Source organism: Tubulanus polymorphus, chromosome 2 (assembly GCF_964204645.1).
Source record: "Tubulanus polymorphus chromosome 2, tnTubPoly1.2, whole genome shotgun sequence".
Lineage (NCBI taxonomy): Eukaryota > Metazoa > Nemertea > Palaeonemertea > Tubulaniformes > Tubulanidae > Tubulanus > Tubulanus polymorphus.
Genome location: NC_134026.1, coordinates 1,295,498 through 1,311,897, shown reverse-complemented (window position 1 = coordinate 1,311,897; position 16,400 = coordinate 1,295,498). Strand labels below are relative to the sequence as shown.

Genomic DNA, 16,400 nt, shown 5'->3' with positions numbered 1-16,400 from the left:
TTGGATTGGTGCGTTCGATGGCGCCACTGGACGATACCGGAATTTTGTTGTCGAATTTGTAAATTTTCTACAGTGTTGTAAAATTTGTAGATTTTGTGTTGTCCTTCTAATACCTGTAATGGGTTTGAGTGTAAATAAATAATAAATCAATCGCCGTTCGCTTTTCGTCAGGTCGCTAATCATCAATCGCCAATCCATCGATCGTAACCACAGTGTTTATATGTTTTTTGCCCTTTGAGACAGGCAACCAGTCTATCCAATAGAATAACATTGAATTGAATTACGAGGGCGCTGTTTGAAGCGTCATTGCCAACGAAGAAATAGAAGAATTCCAGGATGTTCGATGGAAATAACTAACATAAATATCTAAAATGGTCAAAAGTAGGTTAAACTTGTTGAGTTAATGTGTAAATATAAATAAAAAAGTACATAATGAAAATATAAACCTGCTCATAAGATGTTCTGATAACCGCCTAAGCAGGCACCAAAGTAAAAATACCATAGTCTGTAACTGCTACTTTCAGTTTCAATACATTATGTCTTAAATATATTATATCTATATTTTAGTTACTGAGCAGCTTGTAAGATCAAGGGCTGAACATAATGAATTGCAGATATCCACTCTTGAGGAAATTTCACTTCATCAGCAAGATATTGAAAAGTATATATTAATTTAAATGCCTTTTTTCTACTAAGTAGTCATATGAATTATTAGTTTTAGTTATGGAAATTTTTATTTTTCAGAATAGAGCATTTGGATAGATGGTGCAAAGATTTGAAAATACTTTATTTACAAAGTAACCTTATTCCGAAGATAGGTAAAACCACTTAGTCATTTATTTTGTGGTAGCTTAACCTAATCATTGGTGGTAATCCTTTTTTGGGCTAATACCATCTATATTTGGTTTGTGAAAATATCCGATCGTGAAACTAAACCACAGACTGGTTACTGACTATGGTAGCTGGGGCGTATAAACTGTAAATTGATATATTGACACCATCAACCATTTCTTTTGCAGAAAATGTCAGCAAATTAAAAAAACTAGAATATCTCAATTTGGCGTTGAACAATGTTGAACTTATTGAAAATTTAGAAGGTTAGTAAAGACACTTAGTTCTCTTTTTCATTTATCACCCTGTTTGCCCTAATGAAGATTAGAGTAATGATCGTATATGACTCTATCTATCTATATGACTATTTTCTTTACTCATTGATTTGCTTTTTAGGTTGTGAATCACTTGAAAAATTGGATCTCACTATAAATTTTGTCGGTGAACTAACAAGCGTTGACAGTCTGTGTCATTTGGAGCATTTTCACACATTGTAAGAATCAATAGGTTAAATGAATAATTAGATCAGTTTATTTACAGTGTATGACCAGCTCAGTAGAATACTAGTAATCAATTATCTAATCGTCGTAATTATTTTATTGTATTTTTAGATACCTCACTGGTAACCCTTGTGCAGAATTCGAATACTATAGAGAATATGTTATAGCTACTCTCCCTCATTTAAAGGTACATTCATCTTTGGGGAATAATGTTCTTCGATAAGTTTTCTGAATGTTGTTTGTATCATTGAATTGGCTTATTTTTTCAGTATCTTGATGGAAATGAAGTCAGTAAAAAGGAAAGAATACTCGCAAAACAGGTACGAAGAAGTCTGAAGCTTGTGGTATTTTTATACTCATCTTTAGTCCTAACTTGAAGAATATGAAAAACAAGTACCAGTAATTAGATTTGATGCTCTTTATAACAGGATTATGAGGTGAAACGAAAAGCAATTATTGCCCAACAGACACAACATAGAAAGAAAAGGGTGAGTGACATTAGAGATGTTTTTGAACGGGCGACGTACACAAAATAGTAGTGTTGGGTTAATCTTTATTCAAACAATTTAGGAGAAGGAAAAATGTGATGCAGGATTGAGGAAGCAAAATAAAGAAAAAAAGCCAGGATTTGATGGTAGATGGTATACTGACATGAACAGGTATGCGTCTTATTGCTTCCCTTGTCACATTTATTCATCTGATTATTCATATTCTTATATTTTTATATTCAGTGAATCTGTGCAGGTGGAAGAAAATACGAATAAGGGAAATGGTGATGATGATGATTCTGAGTGAGTACTGTATCTCTGACTGTATAAACTTCTCGTAATCTTTCGATAATGTTTTGGTGAAATGAAATTATATTTTTCGTTCAGATTTTGGAATGAAAAGGTCCCGTTTAGTCCCGAATCTAGAATCGAAGTACATGAACATATGAAAAATAAGAAAGCCAAAGAAAAACAAAAAGAGTAAGTTGAAAAATTCCTCTGCCACTTTACTGTTAAAAAAGCAGGTACATGTAGATTATTCAATCATATTTGTCATTGTAGGGAAGAGGAACCAAAGAAACCAAGGCGTCTGATAGCAAATGATGGTCATGCGTTGAATGTCAACGAAGCAAAGTGAGAATTTATTCCAATAACTCGGTATAATTGTGCTACATTGAAATAACCTGTTTAATGTGGGTGCATCATTTTCCATTTTAGATTGGAGTTTTCCTTAGTTGAAAACGATGAAACTAACGACATCACATTAGATTTAGCTGTTTATAAGTGAGTACAGAATTTAAGATCTGTATTCGAAGAAAATTGTTTTCTGTGTAATTGATGAAAAGTTCATTTTAGGTACCTAGACACATCGCTAATAGACATCGATGTACAACCAAAATATGTTCGAGCATTTGTTAAAGGCAAGGTATGTATTGGCTGAAGAAGGTGTCTGTTTTTTCCATAGAAATGAAGTAGGCTAGGAACGTTTTTTCATTTAAGGCCTTTCAGTTGGAGCTTCCCGAAGAAGTGAATCCTGATGCTAGCACTGCAAAACGTTCTCAGATTACAGGACATTTATTAGTTACAATGCCAAAGGTATGTCAAAATAATCATTGCACATGTACATATATCTGATTTAAATCCTGAATTTGTAATCGCTTTCAGGCAAAGCCGATGATAGTGAAGAAAAATAATCCAAAAGCAAAATCAAAGTCCACTGAAAGTGATGAAAAAAGGTAAGACAAGCAACCCAGTGCCCCCCAATTCCACTGTACACCAGGCTCATTACATATGGGTCTTAAATTGATATTCAAATTTGAAATATGTTTCTTAATGCTTAAAGCTTTTGAAGCCATTTTCAACTTGTTAAAACTTGTTGTTTATCTCATGAAATGATATTATTCGGTGGTTTTCAGACAGTCTAATGGTCATGAAAGACTGGAAGTTGATAACAGTAAAAAACTGGATTATTCAAATATTGTAAAGGACAAAAAGGTTGTGCCTCCACTCGGTCACAGAGACTATAGATCTAATCTACCAGAACGACCGAACAGTGCAGACTTTGTGGACGATCCAGATGTTCCTCCATTGATATAAGACATATCAAAATACGTGTACCGTCCATTTAGAAATTGAAATTGGTTTTATAGAATAAATTATTTACATTTCTTTACAATATCTACTTCTTACTTCTGTGTGGACTGTAATGAAACAAGGCCAAGTTCATCCTGCTAACACTTATACCAGTTTGGCATCTGAACTATTTTCTTCTTTAAGGATAGGATACAATTCAACTTAATGGATTTCTAAGATATGTGACGGTGAACAAGACCTCATTGATTCATTTTCTTCATGCAGGAAAGGATACAATTCAACTCAATGGATTTCTAGGACATGTGACAATGAACCAGACCTTAAAACTAATATAAACAATAGCAATACGCATATATTGAAAATAACTGATACAATACAATTTTATTACATTGTAAAAGTCAACAAATTACATAGCGATATGACAACAATTTGGTTTGTACCGAAAAATATAAGATATAGGAGAACAATTGTAGCTTATCAAAACAAAAAGAAAACAAATGACAAATTGATATCTGATTATAACTAAAATGCAGCAATATAGGCCCGGAAGGCGTTTAATTAGGCTCAGTGTGTAATGTCTATTATATCATTATCTTTAGTGTTGTTTACCAGAATCAGCATAAAAATATACATGTATTTCTTGATTATTCAGATCAACTTAAATCTATCACATAATAATGAAGTAGATAACATAGATACATATGACTATTGATGGCTGACACCACATATATATAGTTCGATCAGGGGTCAGATTGTTGAACTCGCGGGAATCTTTACTGTATATTGACCTTTTTTTTTACAACAAAATATCAAATCTCAAGATGTTTCATATCGGGGTACAATAACAAAAGCAGTTATTGATCACACTCTGGATAGATTAAGATAAATTCTTGTGTGTGAATTCTAAGCTCCAGGATACGGAATTTAAAAAGGTGATCATTCTTATTTTCTAATTTCTTTTCAAAATATTCTATGCAGACATCGATTTTTCCATCTATCTGACCCCTGTCGACAAAAAAATAAACCAACTGTCTAGCTGGATTCTTTATCATCGGCCTGCGATTCATTTTCATGATCTGATTTTAATTTTCGTGAATCGGCACCGCTCGGGTCACCGCTGCCATCGCTAGGAGCGACAGCGCCGTCGACCGATGGCGGCTCGTTGTCTTCGGGAATAAACCGTACGTTTACGCGTATGATGTCACTATTGTGCGATTCAGAACTCGAATAATCACTGTCTCCGTCGTAATGAATGAAATCATTCAGATCTTCCCATTCATCTTCGTTGTCTCTTAGTAACAAATCGTTGTCTTCGTCATCATTCGTCGTTGTTTTCGCCGCGGTCGGCTGGAATTCTATGACTTGGTGACAAATCGGACAGTTCTCTTTCACGTACAGCCACTTCCGTAGACAAATCGAATGGAAAATATGCCGACAAGGAGTGACGTGAGCTTCGCGCATTTCCTGGTAACAAATCGCGCAGACGTCGTTGTGCAAGCGAAGCTCGTCGTCGGTCGCGAACGGAAGAGACTCGACTTTACGCACGGCTTCGCGTCGAAGCAGAAAACTTTTCCAACCCGACTGAAGTCTTTGCCACACGTTGAAATAAAAGTGGAATACCAATATTGAAGAGTTCACCCAACTCCAGCTGCCGAATATCGATTCTTTGACGCCGTACAAAACGACGAACACAGCCACGATGAATTCTAACACGCGCGTTACGGCTTTAACCCAATAAACGATATCATCGAGATTCTCCCACGGTTTCTCAAGTAATGAATCGTAAATGAATAACGCGTAGACAGCCATCGATCCTAGAACCTGCATCGACGTCAAAACGCAACTCGATATAATCACTAACAACCAATAATCCAATTCGAAAAACTGACAAATCGCGTACGTCATAAACAACGGGAACATCCACAGAAACGTGCTCAATACAACGGCTTTAACGTGTTTAATAACGCTTTTATTGTGCGACGCGCTGAGAGCCAGTAAAACCGGGTCGGTTAATTCATACATCGACTGAATCAACGATAACACGACGATAAACAACACGATGCTCATCAGGAACACGCGTTGATTCGATTTCAAACCCATGATATCGGTTTGCACGCCGAGAAGCAACATCGTAAAACCTTCCGTCCAGCCAGTCTGCTCGCGACCCAGAACGAGACCGTCCCAACCTTTTAAAAGCAGTTTCGTAAGTACGAGTATAAACCAAGCCAAGTACGACACCGTTACGCACAATCCGATCAGACTAACCGGAGTTACGCAACACTCCGAAACACTCGCTAAAACGTATAAAATCAGTCCTTCTTTGTTCAAATATTTGCCGTCGACGTAAAGCGCGTACAGCTGTCCGACCAACAAGATAATCCAAAATATCAAAAACTGCGACGCAAGGAACAGTCTCGACCACATCGAAATGAAAAACTGCAACCAACCCATGACTTGTATGAGCATGTTAGCTTCGTTAACGGCGGCTTTAGCCATGTCTATAATCATACCGATGTTATTAAATACGACCATCAAACACATCAACATCATGAATATCGACGCAAAGTTATGAACGACGGGTAGATTCTCGACCGGTAGATTGATCGCTCGCGACAACATCGGTAACGTATACATCAATAACAAGAATCGAGTCCAGTCTTTTATCGGAAGCAGGTACGCGATCAGCGCCGCGAAAACTACCTGGATAACCAGGTGCATTCCGATCAGTTGCATGGAGGCTTTATCTTCGTATACCGGAACTTGATTAGCGTCGCTCGTAATTCTGCTACGCTCTTCTTCGACGTAACGCAACGCGGCGAAATGCATCATCGTAAGTATCGCACCACTGAGCACGTATAGATATAAATTGATCAATTTGTTCATCGGTAACAATAACAGAGATAACGCAACAGCGAGTACTGAAACATACAATAGAAACATATATTATTAGCAAGATATGTGAACTGGTGAACACTAGAAATGCTGGGCGTATAAACTGGGTCCCTTAGTAATACATTTTTTCCCATATAATACTTTCACCTACCCGAGTAATACAAAAATGAAACTACGGCTTCCATGTCATCGGTCGAATCGTCCCCGAAATAATCATCTGCAATATCTTCCGGGTTAGTTCGGTACCAAAATTCCAACAGAATTAGACTGGGAACACGTAATACAACATTGACAGCCATAGCTAAACTTCGTCTATCCGTTAAACTCCACATTCTTAATCGAGCTGCGCAATTCTAACCGTCACGAATAAATCAAAAGCGACGAATTACGAAATTTTTTTAACGACGAGTTCCGTCTACAGAATAAAGTTTTAATTGAATTGATCGACGGACTAATGGACCGGACTTTTAGAAAATAAAATTTGATAACGATAATCCCTAAATTACGGACGATAAATCGGACTTCCGGGTTTCCGGTGGTATCGAAAGGATTGAAAATGTCAAGAAATGGACAAATTCAAAAAGAATGTAGAAATTTGCGTTTAAGATGGTGATTGAATTTGTAAGAAGAGTTTGAATTTAGTGAAGATACCCGAGCCGAGGAGGAGGAGACGATGCCGATACAGAGCAGATACATGGCGATGGTGGACCTGTTAATGAGGGTACCACCACTGTTCATTATCGATTCCGTGTTGAGTAAATCGCTATTTACGTTCATCATTCCAGATTTTGTCTCTTTCTCGGCCGATGCGCCATGGTTAAGCATCAGATTTTGTTCGTCGGTAATGCTCATAATTTCCTGTAAGTTTCATATTCGCTTTTTTTGCTTTGCGGCGTTTTGTCGTAAGATAGCCTAAAAAATCATGAATTTTTGTAACTTCCACATACACGTAGAAAAGCTCGCTTCAACCCTTCCAGAGTATGTACCATGGCACATATACAACTATGCGATGGTGTACAATCCCCTAATCGTAAATTGTGCCATATAATATCGACAGGCGCGTTGGAGCAATTTTTGATTGCTGCTGCAAAATGCCGATTTTGGACGGGTTCTATATATTGCCGCAGTGAATTTACTTAATTTCTTCAAAAACATGGTATAGAAAGACAAAAAAACGTCATTCAGGAAATTATTGCCGCGGCTTTCGCAGCTGCAGTCGCTGCACTTCCAACGACACTGTACTTCTAATCGTAAGATTAATATTGATATATCTATTGTTAGTTTTAGTCGGTGCGTTACTGATGTTCTTCATGACAACTGAACAACTGATGCAAACGTATAACTTCATCCTCTCCAGTGGAATGATATTCATCGCTTACGTGTGGAACCGTCATATGGTACTGAAACTAGGCAGCAGTACGACCACGCATCAAGACCAGCGTCATCAAGTTTCATTTTGGTATAATATGCGAACGTTCGCGATCAATCTATTCCTACAAATTGGATTAGCGTATAACTTCAACAGTTTACGATTGGATCAGCCGTGGTTTCGACACGGTATCTATACGAACCTGTTCGCCAGTTCGCTGCGTTCGTTGACGTATTTTTCGTTTTTGTTCCCATCCGTTTCGAAGGTTCTCGCGTTGCCCGAATTGATGTTGTTAAAAACGCCGATCGTGTCGTTGACGTTTCCGCTCGTCGAGATGATCGCGTTCGTCGTCACGAAACTGCGACAGTTCTACCGAGCGTCGGTCGAGACGTATTATTTCAATCGGTTGCTCATTCAGAATTACGGCATACAAGGATACATCGAGAATCAGTGGATACGTATAAATGTTCCGGACGTATTACGCGTGTTTTGGATTACGCGTTTTTTCTATCAGGTCGTCGCGTTCGCGATTAATCGTATCGTCGATAATGAACGCGAAACCGGCCGCGCGTATATATCGTACGAGAACGCGACTGCGATATCGCGCGAGCTGCTGATTAACGGCTGTGATACGGTCGTCGCGTTGCTCGGTATGACCAGCGTCGTTTCGGTCGTCACTCAGAACATCGGCTTGCTGTTCGCGGCGTATGTCGGCTCCGAAAACGAAGAAGGCCAAAATATGGGCACCGTGTCGGCGATTTTGTTTTTTATTCTCGCGCTACAGACCGGTCTCACCGGATTACACCCGGATATGCGCATTCTCCGATTGTTTCGTAACTTTTGTCTATTGTCGACGGCCATTTTACATTTCGTACATAGTATGGTGAATCCGATATTGATGTCGTTAAGCGCGTCGCGGAGCACTTCGGTGAAAAAACATTTCCGCGCGTTGTCGATGTGCGCGTTTCTCGTCGTGTTCCCGTCGTGGCTTTTGCGCCATCTATGGGAGGAATATAGCGTTAGTACATGGCTGATGGCGGTGACCGCTTTCAGCGTCGAAGTGATTATTAAAGTGACGATATCGTTGTTAGTTTATACGCTATTCATGGTCGACGCTTATCGGGACGTTTTCTGGGAGGCGCTCGACGATTACGTTTACTACTTACGAGCGACGGGAAGCTCGATCGAGTTTCTGTTCGGTATATTCCTGTTCGGTAACGGATTCTGGATCATGGTGTTCGAATCCGGCGGAACGATACGCGCGATCATGATGTGCATACACGCGTATTTCAACATCTGGGTTCAAGCGAAGGAAGGTTGGAAAGTTTTCAAACGGCGACGAACCGCCGTCAACAAGATAAACTCGTTGCCGTGCGCGACCAGTCAACAAATACACTCGCACAACGACGTATGCGCGATATGTTATCAAGAGTTACAGTCGGCGCGGATCACTCGCTGTCATCATTTCTTCCACGGCGTGTGTCTGAGAAAGTGGCTGTACGTACAGGATCGGTGCCCGTTGTGTCACGAAGTCATCTATAAAACAGATGATGAATTTTCGAACGACGAGGAAGGCGACGATGTACGAGATCTCGTACAGAATAATAACAGACGAATAATGAACGTTCCGAACGGAATTCGTCATCGAGCTCCGGTTATCGTCGAAGATAATCGATTAAACAACGTCGACCATGAACATCAAGATTGAATATTATCGGTTTAATGCGGGGGTGCGGACCCTTGCCTTTACGCTGAGGTTGCCCTTTCCGTCAAGACAAAGATTGTTTAAACTGACAATCTTTCGGGGTTCATTTATTCAAAAATATCAAATACTGAGGTTGGGATCCAACTAGTGACCATTGACACGGCTGCTTCATCTGAGAAATGCTTTTTGTTTTCTGTTGGATCCAGGCAGCCTTCCAATTTTCCTAGATCCGCCCTGGGGAACTGTACACACGCGCTAGCTATGCCACCAGATGGCTTAATTTGAACATAATTTTTAGGCTCCCAAATGCATTCAGTCGAACCTCGTTCTAACAACATCAGAAATAAATCGGACAATTAATCTCTATATGAGCGGGGGTTATGGAGTCGACCCACCTACCTGATATGAGAAATGATTTGTTAAAAATTCACCATTGCGCCTCTGTTCAGTAAACAAGACAATGTCTTGTGTTCCATTAAATCTCTTTTAAGGTGTTGAACTGGATTTTGTTGTTCTATCATGAGGTATTTATTGATAATGAGTAAATATAGTATTGTGAATGGGTGAATATTTTGGGTGAACATATCGGGAGGGATATTTTTGATCACAAGAGAATTGTGTATGAATCATTAGTGATTGGAAATGTATATCATAAAAGCGATTGTCCTACAATTGCAATTCTACCAAGTTTTGTTATCTCTTAGAGCTCTGAAATTGATAGATTTCATCTAGGGACTCATTTAATTTTGTTTCAGAGCCAAAGGGCAAAACAGAAAATTGATTATGTTTTTAATGAAGATATTGAATTACTCTATGTATCTTTAAAATCTAACGAATGAATATAAAAATGATGAATAATGGATAACATTATTATTAAGATAGTTCTAATTTATTGACTATATGTTATATGTATCAGTCATCATTTTTTCGCAAATAAATCGAATGAATTCTCTAAGAATATTCTTTCATACAATTAGTAGTAACATGTTTTGGCCTTCTCAAGTTTTAACTTGATGTTGTTAAATTCTTTAAATGAATAAAATCTGTTTTGTGTGAATTTTGTTCTTTGTGTGAGATTGATGAAAGAGAGGATTCTAACGTGAGATTTACAAACAGTGAGATAAGCCAATCATAACCCCCTCCTCTGATTGGCTGTGGACATTTTCATGCATAGCAATAATCTTAATGGATGAAAATACGTGTAATTTTCTACAAACAGAATGAAACATACCAAACGTGTGATAAAAACGCGGACTGATGAACAGACCGATGAATACGTTGAAAAAATTGGACTGAGTGGAAGATATGACTAGATGCAAATCATCCCAAAAGATTAACTGACCCCAACCAATTGCTCCCACAATGATAACCCCCCAGACAACTCCAACATGGAGATTGCCACCCTACCCCCAGATATTGAACCCGGGGCCGACTGATTTTTGTCATTCTTACAAGAATGCTACACGATTTTAAGAATGCTACTCGGGTGACGACTCCAGTGGCAGTCTGCTGGCTTAATAGAGGATGTACAGGGGTGTACCGGGTTCAAACCCAGTAATTACTGATACAGGTTCATAGTGGTCCTGATACTGAATAGAGGATCTACAGGGGTGTCCCGGGTTCAAACCCAGTAATTACTGATACTGGTTCATAGTGGTCGATACTGAATAGACAGGAGGATGTACAGGGGTGTTCCAGGTTCGAACCCAGTAATTACTGACACTGATCCAGAGTTGTCCTGATGCTGAATAGAGGACTTACAGGGGTGTACCGGGTTCAAACCCAGTAATTACTGATACTGGTTCATAGTGGTCCTGATACTGAATAGAGGATCTACAGGGGTGTCCCGGGTTCAAACCCAGTAATTACTGATGGTGATTCTGAGCCTGAGTGGTCCTGGGGATGCTCTGAATAGAGGATGTAAAAGTGTATCCAGCCCTACGGTGCTGCCGCTATGCTCATCGTTAGCGGAATTTTCATACACTAACGCAACTCAACTCTGGCAATCGAGTTGCTGTCATTAACCCTTGCTTGCCAGAGATTACTTTCGTTAGTGTATGAAAATCCCGCTAACGATGAGCATAGCGGCAGCACCGTACGGTAAAATGTCATAACAAAACTGACACTGATTCAGAGTAGAGGCGTTTTTACGAGCATCCGATTTTTGCGATCGATCGTAGGAACGCATTTACGAGCACCGATTTTTGCGATCGATTTCACGATCGGCGTTTTTACGAACACGATTTTCCGATCGATTTTTGAAATCGACCAACTCGCTCGGCGAGCGATTTGGCGATTTGATTTCCAAGATGGCGGCACCGGGTAGTTCAAAACCATACATTTTTTTCCTCAACGTCGCCATATTTATGTCATGTGATTAGCCAAATCCATCGTCATTTTTACGAACATTCGATTTGATCGTACGATCGGAGCAAATCGTTCACGAAATCGATCGCAAAAATCGGATGCTCGTAAAAACGCCTTAGTCCTGATGGTGAATAGACGATGTACAGGGGTGTCCCGGGTTCAAACTCAGTAATTACTGATACTGGTTCAGAGTGGTCTTGATAATGAATAGAGGATGTACAGGGGTGGGCAAATCATCCGCGGCACCGGGTGTTTGACCACCTCCATGGATTCAAGGGTCTCAGGGGAATTTCCTACAATGAAAAATGATTTTGTTCCTACAAAACAAATATTTATTTATCGCCAAATCCCCGGGGTGCGGAATAACGTATATGCATAAGAACGAAAAGAATTGGGCCGCGCAGCCCATTTCCGACCCGTCGAGTAATGAATGAATCATACAAAAATGGGATTCGAAGCTAATGGGAATATTCTAGGAGCTGTGAAGACTGTGAATTAATCATTACATTACTTCCTGGTTTATGTCAAAAATAGATTTTCCCAGTGAGTTGTTTTACTAGAGGCTCGTTTGATAAATTGAGTGTCGTTGATGGAAAATAATGAAGTTTAAATGGATGACTGCAAATATAGATCAAGTAGAGTTCCAGCGAGAGTTCGAACGATGCCTCGTAAGTTTAGGTAAAACTCAGCAGTTTCTGCATTCTTTCTCGGCGTCCTCCTCCTCGACCTCGACCTCGGTTTTTATTCTCGCGGACTCCTCGACCTCGACATCTGTGGTAACAGTTTGTGTTCACTTGTTTTTAGGGATTATGAAAACACTTTATCAATGAAAGAAGATGAACTCGTTGATGACGATGGAGATGATTATATTCCACAAGAAGAATTTAACAGTTCAAGTCCAAACACGACAAATTATGGTAAGAGAAATCAATTCCTTCTTGTATCACAAAATATAGAACATATCCCTGGGTCTGATTTTAATATAGACTTGCGCCGGTTTCATACAAATGACATTTTTGAAACAAATAGAAATCAGAAGGTTGCTATAAGTAGCTGATCATGATTTTGCTTGGTGAAACTGGCCTCTGTGGTTAACTTAAACCAAGCAAAGGGGAGGTCAATTGACTTTGAGTTAGCCCATGTTGAAATTGACACCAGTCTATAAAACTGAATGGCAAATGAAGAGGTGGGAATAGCTTCATTCCTTGTATGACTTCTTTTTCCATTTTAAGGTTGCAATAAATCAGAGAATGATAAATTCAGTGATCCAACTGATGCCTTTACAGCATCAAAAACCAAAGAGAAAAACATTACTGAGAAGATACTCAAACTTAGTCCAGGTAGAAAATATGTTTTTCATATCAATCTATTGATTATGCGTTAGTAAGCCTATCCTTATTGTTTATTGCGGTTTTGTATATATTTAGGTGTAGTCAATAATCTTCTGTCTGCAAAGAGGGGACGTCCGTGTAAAGGTCAAGAAAAGGCCGGTGAAGCCGATAAATGGCATGAATGTCACGTCTGTTTGAAAAAGTTTTCAATGAAAGGTTTGATAATTTCATAAGAATTACGGAATGTCATTGATGTTTACCGTCATATTTTTCAGGGTACTTACGGGTATCATAAAAACTCTGACCCTTCACCAAGAATTCCTTTATCGAATTATATGATAAGATATCCCTAGTGGGGGCTGTTTCTTCCCAAAAGGTTCCTTGTACCACTATCAACCAGCATCGGACTATAAATTCAAATTCCCTGACTTCTCAAGAAAGTAGTCAGAATTTTCCTTGATCATTAAGAACCCTGGGCCCAGTTCCGCAGTCGTGAGTTAAGATTTGACTCCGAGTTAAAACATTGAAAATGAACTAACTTTAACTCAGAGTTTACTCTAACTCACAACTGTGGAACTGGGCCATGTGACCAAGAAATATATGAATTTTCAGGTAATTTCAAACAGCACCTTCTGACACACACCGACAAAAAACCATATACATGTGACTTCCACGATTGTAAGAAATCATTTAGAACTAAGGAAACCTGTGAAAAACATAAGTTAGCGCATCAAGGTAATTTGATACAGGAAGAAAAAAAGATTTATGAATGAATGATTGAATATATTCTATGTACAGTGTGGAGATCTTGCTTTAATCCGGATCAGCTTACTGCAATATGGATTCTGATCTTCGTGGTCCACCGAAATGAGGTTTAATCCGGTCTCCTATAAACCTGATGAATTTCGTTGGTCCTAAATGATCCGAATTAAGCGAGGTCTCTTGTTTTAAGAACATATACCTTAACTTGAACGTTCAATGCGAATGTACAAGGAAAATCCAGCAATACTTCATCCAAACATGTAAAGTTCTTGGATATGGGAGCAATGTTTCAACTAAAGAGTATTTAGCGATCAGCAATACGCCTAATGACGGCTAATAGTTTATCCGAAGCATTGCTCAAATGTTTATTATTCATCATACGTGAATATTGTGTATCTTCTCGACTCATCGATGTGAATGTATTTCAGGTATAAAACCGTTCTCTTGTGAAATCTGTCGACGAGGTTTCACGACGAATCACGCGTTGAAGGAACATCGTTCGAGGCATTCGGATACTAAACTGTACGCGTGTTCTGTTTGTAACCGACATTTCCGTCAGATCAGTTGTCTCAGTCGTCACATGGTTTTACACAGCGGCGAAAAGAAATATTCGTGTAATATTTGCGATAGGAAATTCGCGCAGCCTGCGTATCTTAGATCTCATATACGAACCCATACAGGTATATTAGCTGTTTCATCAATAGCAGGGTTCGATCTAAGGAATGAAAGCCACTTGCCCGGGGGGCAAGCATATCTGATATTTCACTTGCCGCCTTCAAAAGCTACTTGCCCTACACAGGCAAACGGATTGGTGGCACTATCATCCGTTGTATCGAGTAGGGAAAAAAAAAAGCTTTGTGGCATAAAAAATTGGACTAGCCCGGCGGACGGGTGATAATGATTACCTACTTGCCCTGATGAGAATATACTTGTCCCTGGCAATCGATCAAGTGCTTAGATCGGACCCTGAATAGGCAAAGTTTTCAGATTGATTTACTACGCAGGAGACAGGAATATGAACGTACTGTTTAAATGGGGGCAGAAGACAGAAAAATTCATGCACTGAATAATAAATGAATGACCTTCTATATCTATTGTATGTGAGACTAGAAAAAGTTTAAAATAGGTTTCTAAATTTAACCTACAAACATTTCTTTCATTATCTCATTGATTATTGATCCGTATTTTCATTCGTTCGTTTCAGGTGAAAAACGTTTCTCGTGTGAATTATGTAGTAAAGTATTTGGATATCGGTCGGACTTGAACAGACACGCTATTATACATAGAGGTAAAACAAATCCTGAGATGATACCTTTTCACCATGAGCTAAACAAAATTCAGAACAAATAAATCAATTTTGGTGTTTTTCTACTCGCAGGGACGAGGCCGTACCAGTGTTCAGTTTGTAATCTGCGTTTTAACGATCGGTCGAGTTGCAGACGACATTTACGCAATCACACGGACGAGAAAGGATTCGCTTGCGAAACGTGCGGCGGTCGTTTCACTCAAATAGCTCGATTAGAAACTCACGAGTGTTGTACCGGTGATAATCAGTCGATACGATCGACCGTTCACCGGGCAGTCAACGAAAATAATCAGGACGCGATCGACATTCAGAACGTTCAGGATCAAATACAACGAGTTCTCGTACAACTACGAGAAGCTCGGCAAATTGAGAACAGTGACGAAACCGGTATAAATATACACATCATAACGATACCCGATACGGAGGACGCGTCTCGGATCGCCGAGCAAGTTAGACTAGGTACGATCGATTTAGAGCATGATCAGGCTCAACCTATATCGCTATTAGGTGAAGAGACGCCTACCGAAGGGCTGAATGACGAACACGATGAACAGTTATCGGATTTAGGATTTATAACCTGTTTACCGGATAATAACTGCGTTGATGAGACCGGTACTAGCTGTTCACGGATTATAGAAGAGACTGCTACATGTTTGACGGATGAGAATGAACAAATCTATTCGGATATTTCACCCGTAAATACTAATAATTCAACCGTCCGACCGGTTGAATCTGTAAATGATGTTGATATACCATCAAACGAATCGATTTCTCAGCATTCTTACGATACGGGCGCTTGCTCGAATAATGGCGTCGTATCTAGTAGTAAATGTTTCGAGCGAGGAACGTTAAGCTTGCTAGCCGACGCGTGCGAGCCAGAGAACTCTTTACGTTCTCAGGGTTTAGAGGCGGCAAATTCTCAGCTGTGTAAAACTGATCATAACGCGATCATTGATTCGAACTACATCGAAAATCCTCAGTTTTCTAGTCAAGAATATTACAATTGGTTATCGGCGTTTGTGACGTATTGTAAAACGTTATCGTTTCCACTCAGGGTCGATGTGTATCAGAAGATTAATCATATATACAAAGTATTATCAGACGTGATGGCTCGTCCTACCGGTGTCTTATCAAATAAAGACAATTTTCGAAGTTTAATGACAATGACCTCGGATTTGAATGCCGTTATTCATGGTCATATGAATTATGTTTTAAATCAGTTACCCGATGATCCTGTATCTTAGCAGTTTATAGGG

At 39.3% G+C, this 16,400-nt stretch overlaps 4 protein-coding genes across 5 annotated transcripts; 3 read left to right on the top strand and 1 right to left on the bottom strand.

Annotated features, from left to right (window-relative positions):
• Positions 1 to 307: 307 nt before the first annotated feature.
• LOC141899618 (dynein axonemal assembly factor 11-like) lies at positions 308 to 3,455 on the top strand. Its single transcript, XM_074786029.1, has 17 exons — positions 308 to 381; positions 568 to 661; positions 745 to 818; positions 1,020 to 1,097; positions 1,228 to 1,324; positions 1,443 to 1,518; positions 1,601 to 1,651; positions 1,760 to 1,819; positions 1,902 to 1,990; positions 2,063 to 2,122; positions 2,207 to 2,299; positions 2,381 to 2,452; positions 2,537 to 2,602; positions 2,675 to 2,744; positions 2,819 to 2,914; positions 2,984 to 3,054; positions 3,235 to 3,455. Exons 1-17 carry the CDS (start codon positions 372 to 374, stop codon positions 3,413 to 3,415), a joined length of 1,338 nt encoding a protein of 445 aa, XP_074642130.1. The 5' UTR covers positions 308 to 371; the 3' UTR covers positions 3,416 to 3,455.
• A 302-nt stretch (positions 3,456 to 3,757) lies between these two features.
• On the bottom strand, positions 3,758 to 6,726 carry LOC141898772 (RING finger protein 145-like). The gene is made up of 2 exons (XM_074784864.1): positions 6,456 to 6,726; positions 3,758 to 6,330 (listed from the first exon to the last, which is right to left on the bottom strand). Exons 1-2 carry the CDS (start codon positions 6,634 to 6,636, stop codon positions 4,445 to 4,447), a joined length of 2,067 nt encoding a protein of 688 aa, XP_074640965.1. The 5' UTR covers positions 6,637 to 6,726; the 3' UTR covers positions 3,758 to 4,444.
• Positions 6,727 to 6,842: 116 nt separating this feature from the next.
• On the top strand, positions 6,843 to 10,426 carry LOC141898857 (protein TRC8 homolog). Its single transcript, XM_074784990.1, has 2 exons — positions 6,843 to 7,164; positions 7,586 to 10,426. The coding sequence occupies exons 1-2, from the start codon at positions 6,978 to 6,980 to the stop codon at positions 9,379 to 9,381; spliced, it is 1,983 nt and encodes a 660-aa protein (XP_074641091.1). The 5' UTR covers positions 6,843 to 6,977; the 3' UTR covers positions 9,382 to 10,426.
• Positions 10,427 to 12,268: 1,842 nt separating this feature from the next.
• Positions 12,269 to 16,398, top strand: LOC141899651 (uncharacterized). Of its 2 annotated transcripts, none has more exons than XM_074786075.1 (8): positions 12,269 to 12,423; positions 12,550 to 12,662; positions 12,978 to 13,085; positions 13,173 to 13,292; positions 13,689 to 13,811; positions 14,267 to 14,518; positions 15,043 to 15,126; positions 15,217 to 16,398. In XM_074786075.1, the coding sequence occupies exons 1-8, from the start codon at positions 12,356 to 12,358 to the stop codon at positions 16,386 to 16,388; spliced, it is 2,040 nt and encodes a 679-aa protein (XP_074642176.1). In that variant the 5' UTR covers positions 12,269 to 12,355; the 3' UTR covers positions 16,389 to 16,398. The 2 variants fall into 2 exon arrangements, with proteins under 2 accessions (XP_074642176.1, XP_074642178.1); XM_074786077.1 differs by having other exon boundaries at positions 12,277 to 12,413.
• The last annotated feature ends 2 nt before the right edge of the window (positions 16,399 to 16,400 follow it).

Excerpts from the sequence above, each read along its gene's own strand:
- LOC141899618 (XM_074786029.1), top strand. Across the intron at positions 1,098-1,227 it reads ACTTATTGAAAATTTAGAAG|GTTGTGAATCACTTGAAAAA; the intron begins GTTAGTAAAGAC and ends TTTGCTTTTTAG. Across the intron at positions 2,745-2,818 it reads GAGCATTTGTTAAAGGCAAG|GCCTTTCAGTTGGAGCTTCC; the intron begins GTATGTATTGGC and ends TTTTCATTTAAG.
- LOC141898772 (XM_074784864.1), bottom strand. The coding sequence starts at position 6,636 with ATGTGGAGTTTAACGGATAGACGAAGTTTAGCTATGGCTGTCAATGTT. Across the intron at positions 6,331-6,455 it reads TTCATTTTTGTATTACTCGG|TACTCGCTGTTGCGTTATCT; the intron begins GTAGGTGAAAGT and ends TGTATGTTTCAG.
- LOC141898857 (XM_074784990.1), top strand. The coding sequence starts at position 6,978 with ATGCCGATACAGAGCAGATACATGGCGATGGTGGACCTGTTAATGAGG. Across the intron at positions 7,165-7,585 it reads GGTAATGCTCATAATTTCCT|TTTTAGTCGGTGCGTTACTG; the intron begins GTAAGTTTCATA and ends ATCTATTGTTAG.
- LOC141899651 (XM_074786075.1), top strand. The coding sequence starts at position 12,356 with ATGGATGACTGCAAATATAGATCAAGTAGAGTTCCAGCGAGAGTTCGA. Across the intron at positions 13,086-13,172 it reads GATACTCAAACTTAGTCCAG|GTGTAGTCAATAATCTTCTG; the intron begins GTAGAAAATATG and ends GTATATATTTAG. Across the intron at positions 13,293-13,688 it reads GAAAAAGTTTTCAATGAAAG|GTAATTTCAAACAGCACCTT; the intron begins GTTTGATAATTT and ends ATGAATTTTCAG.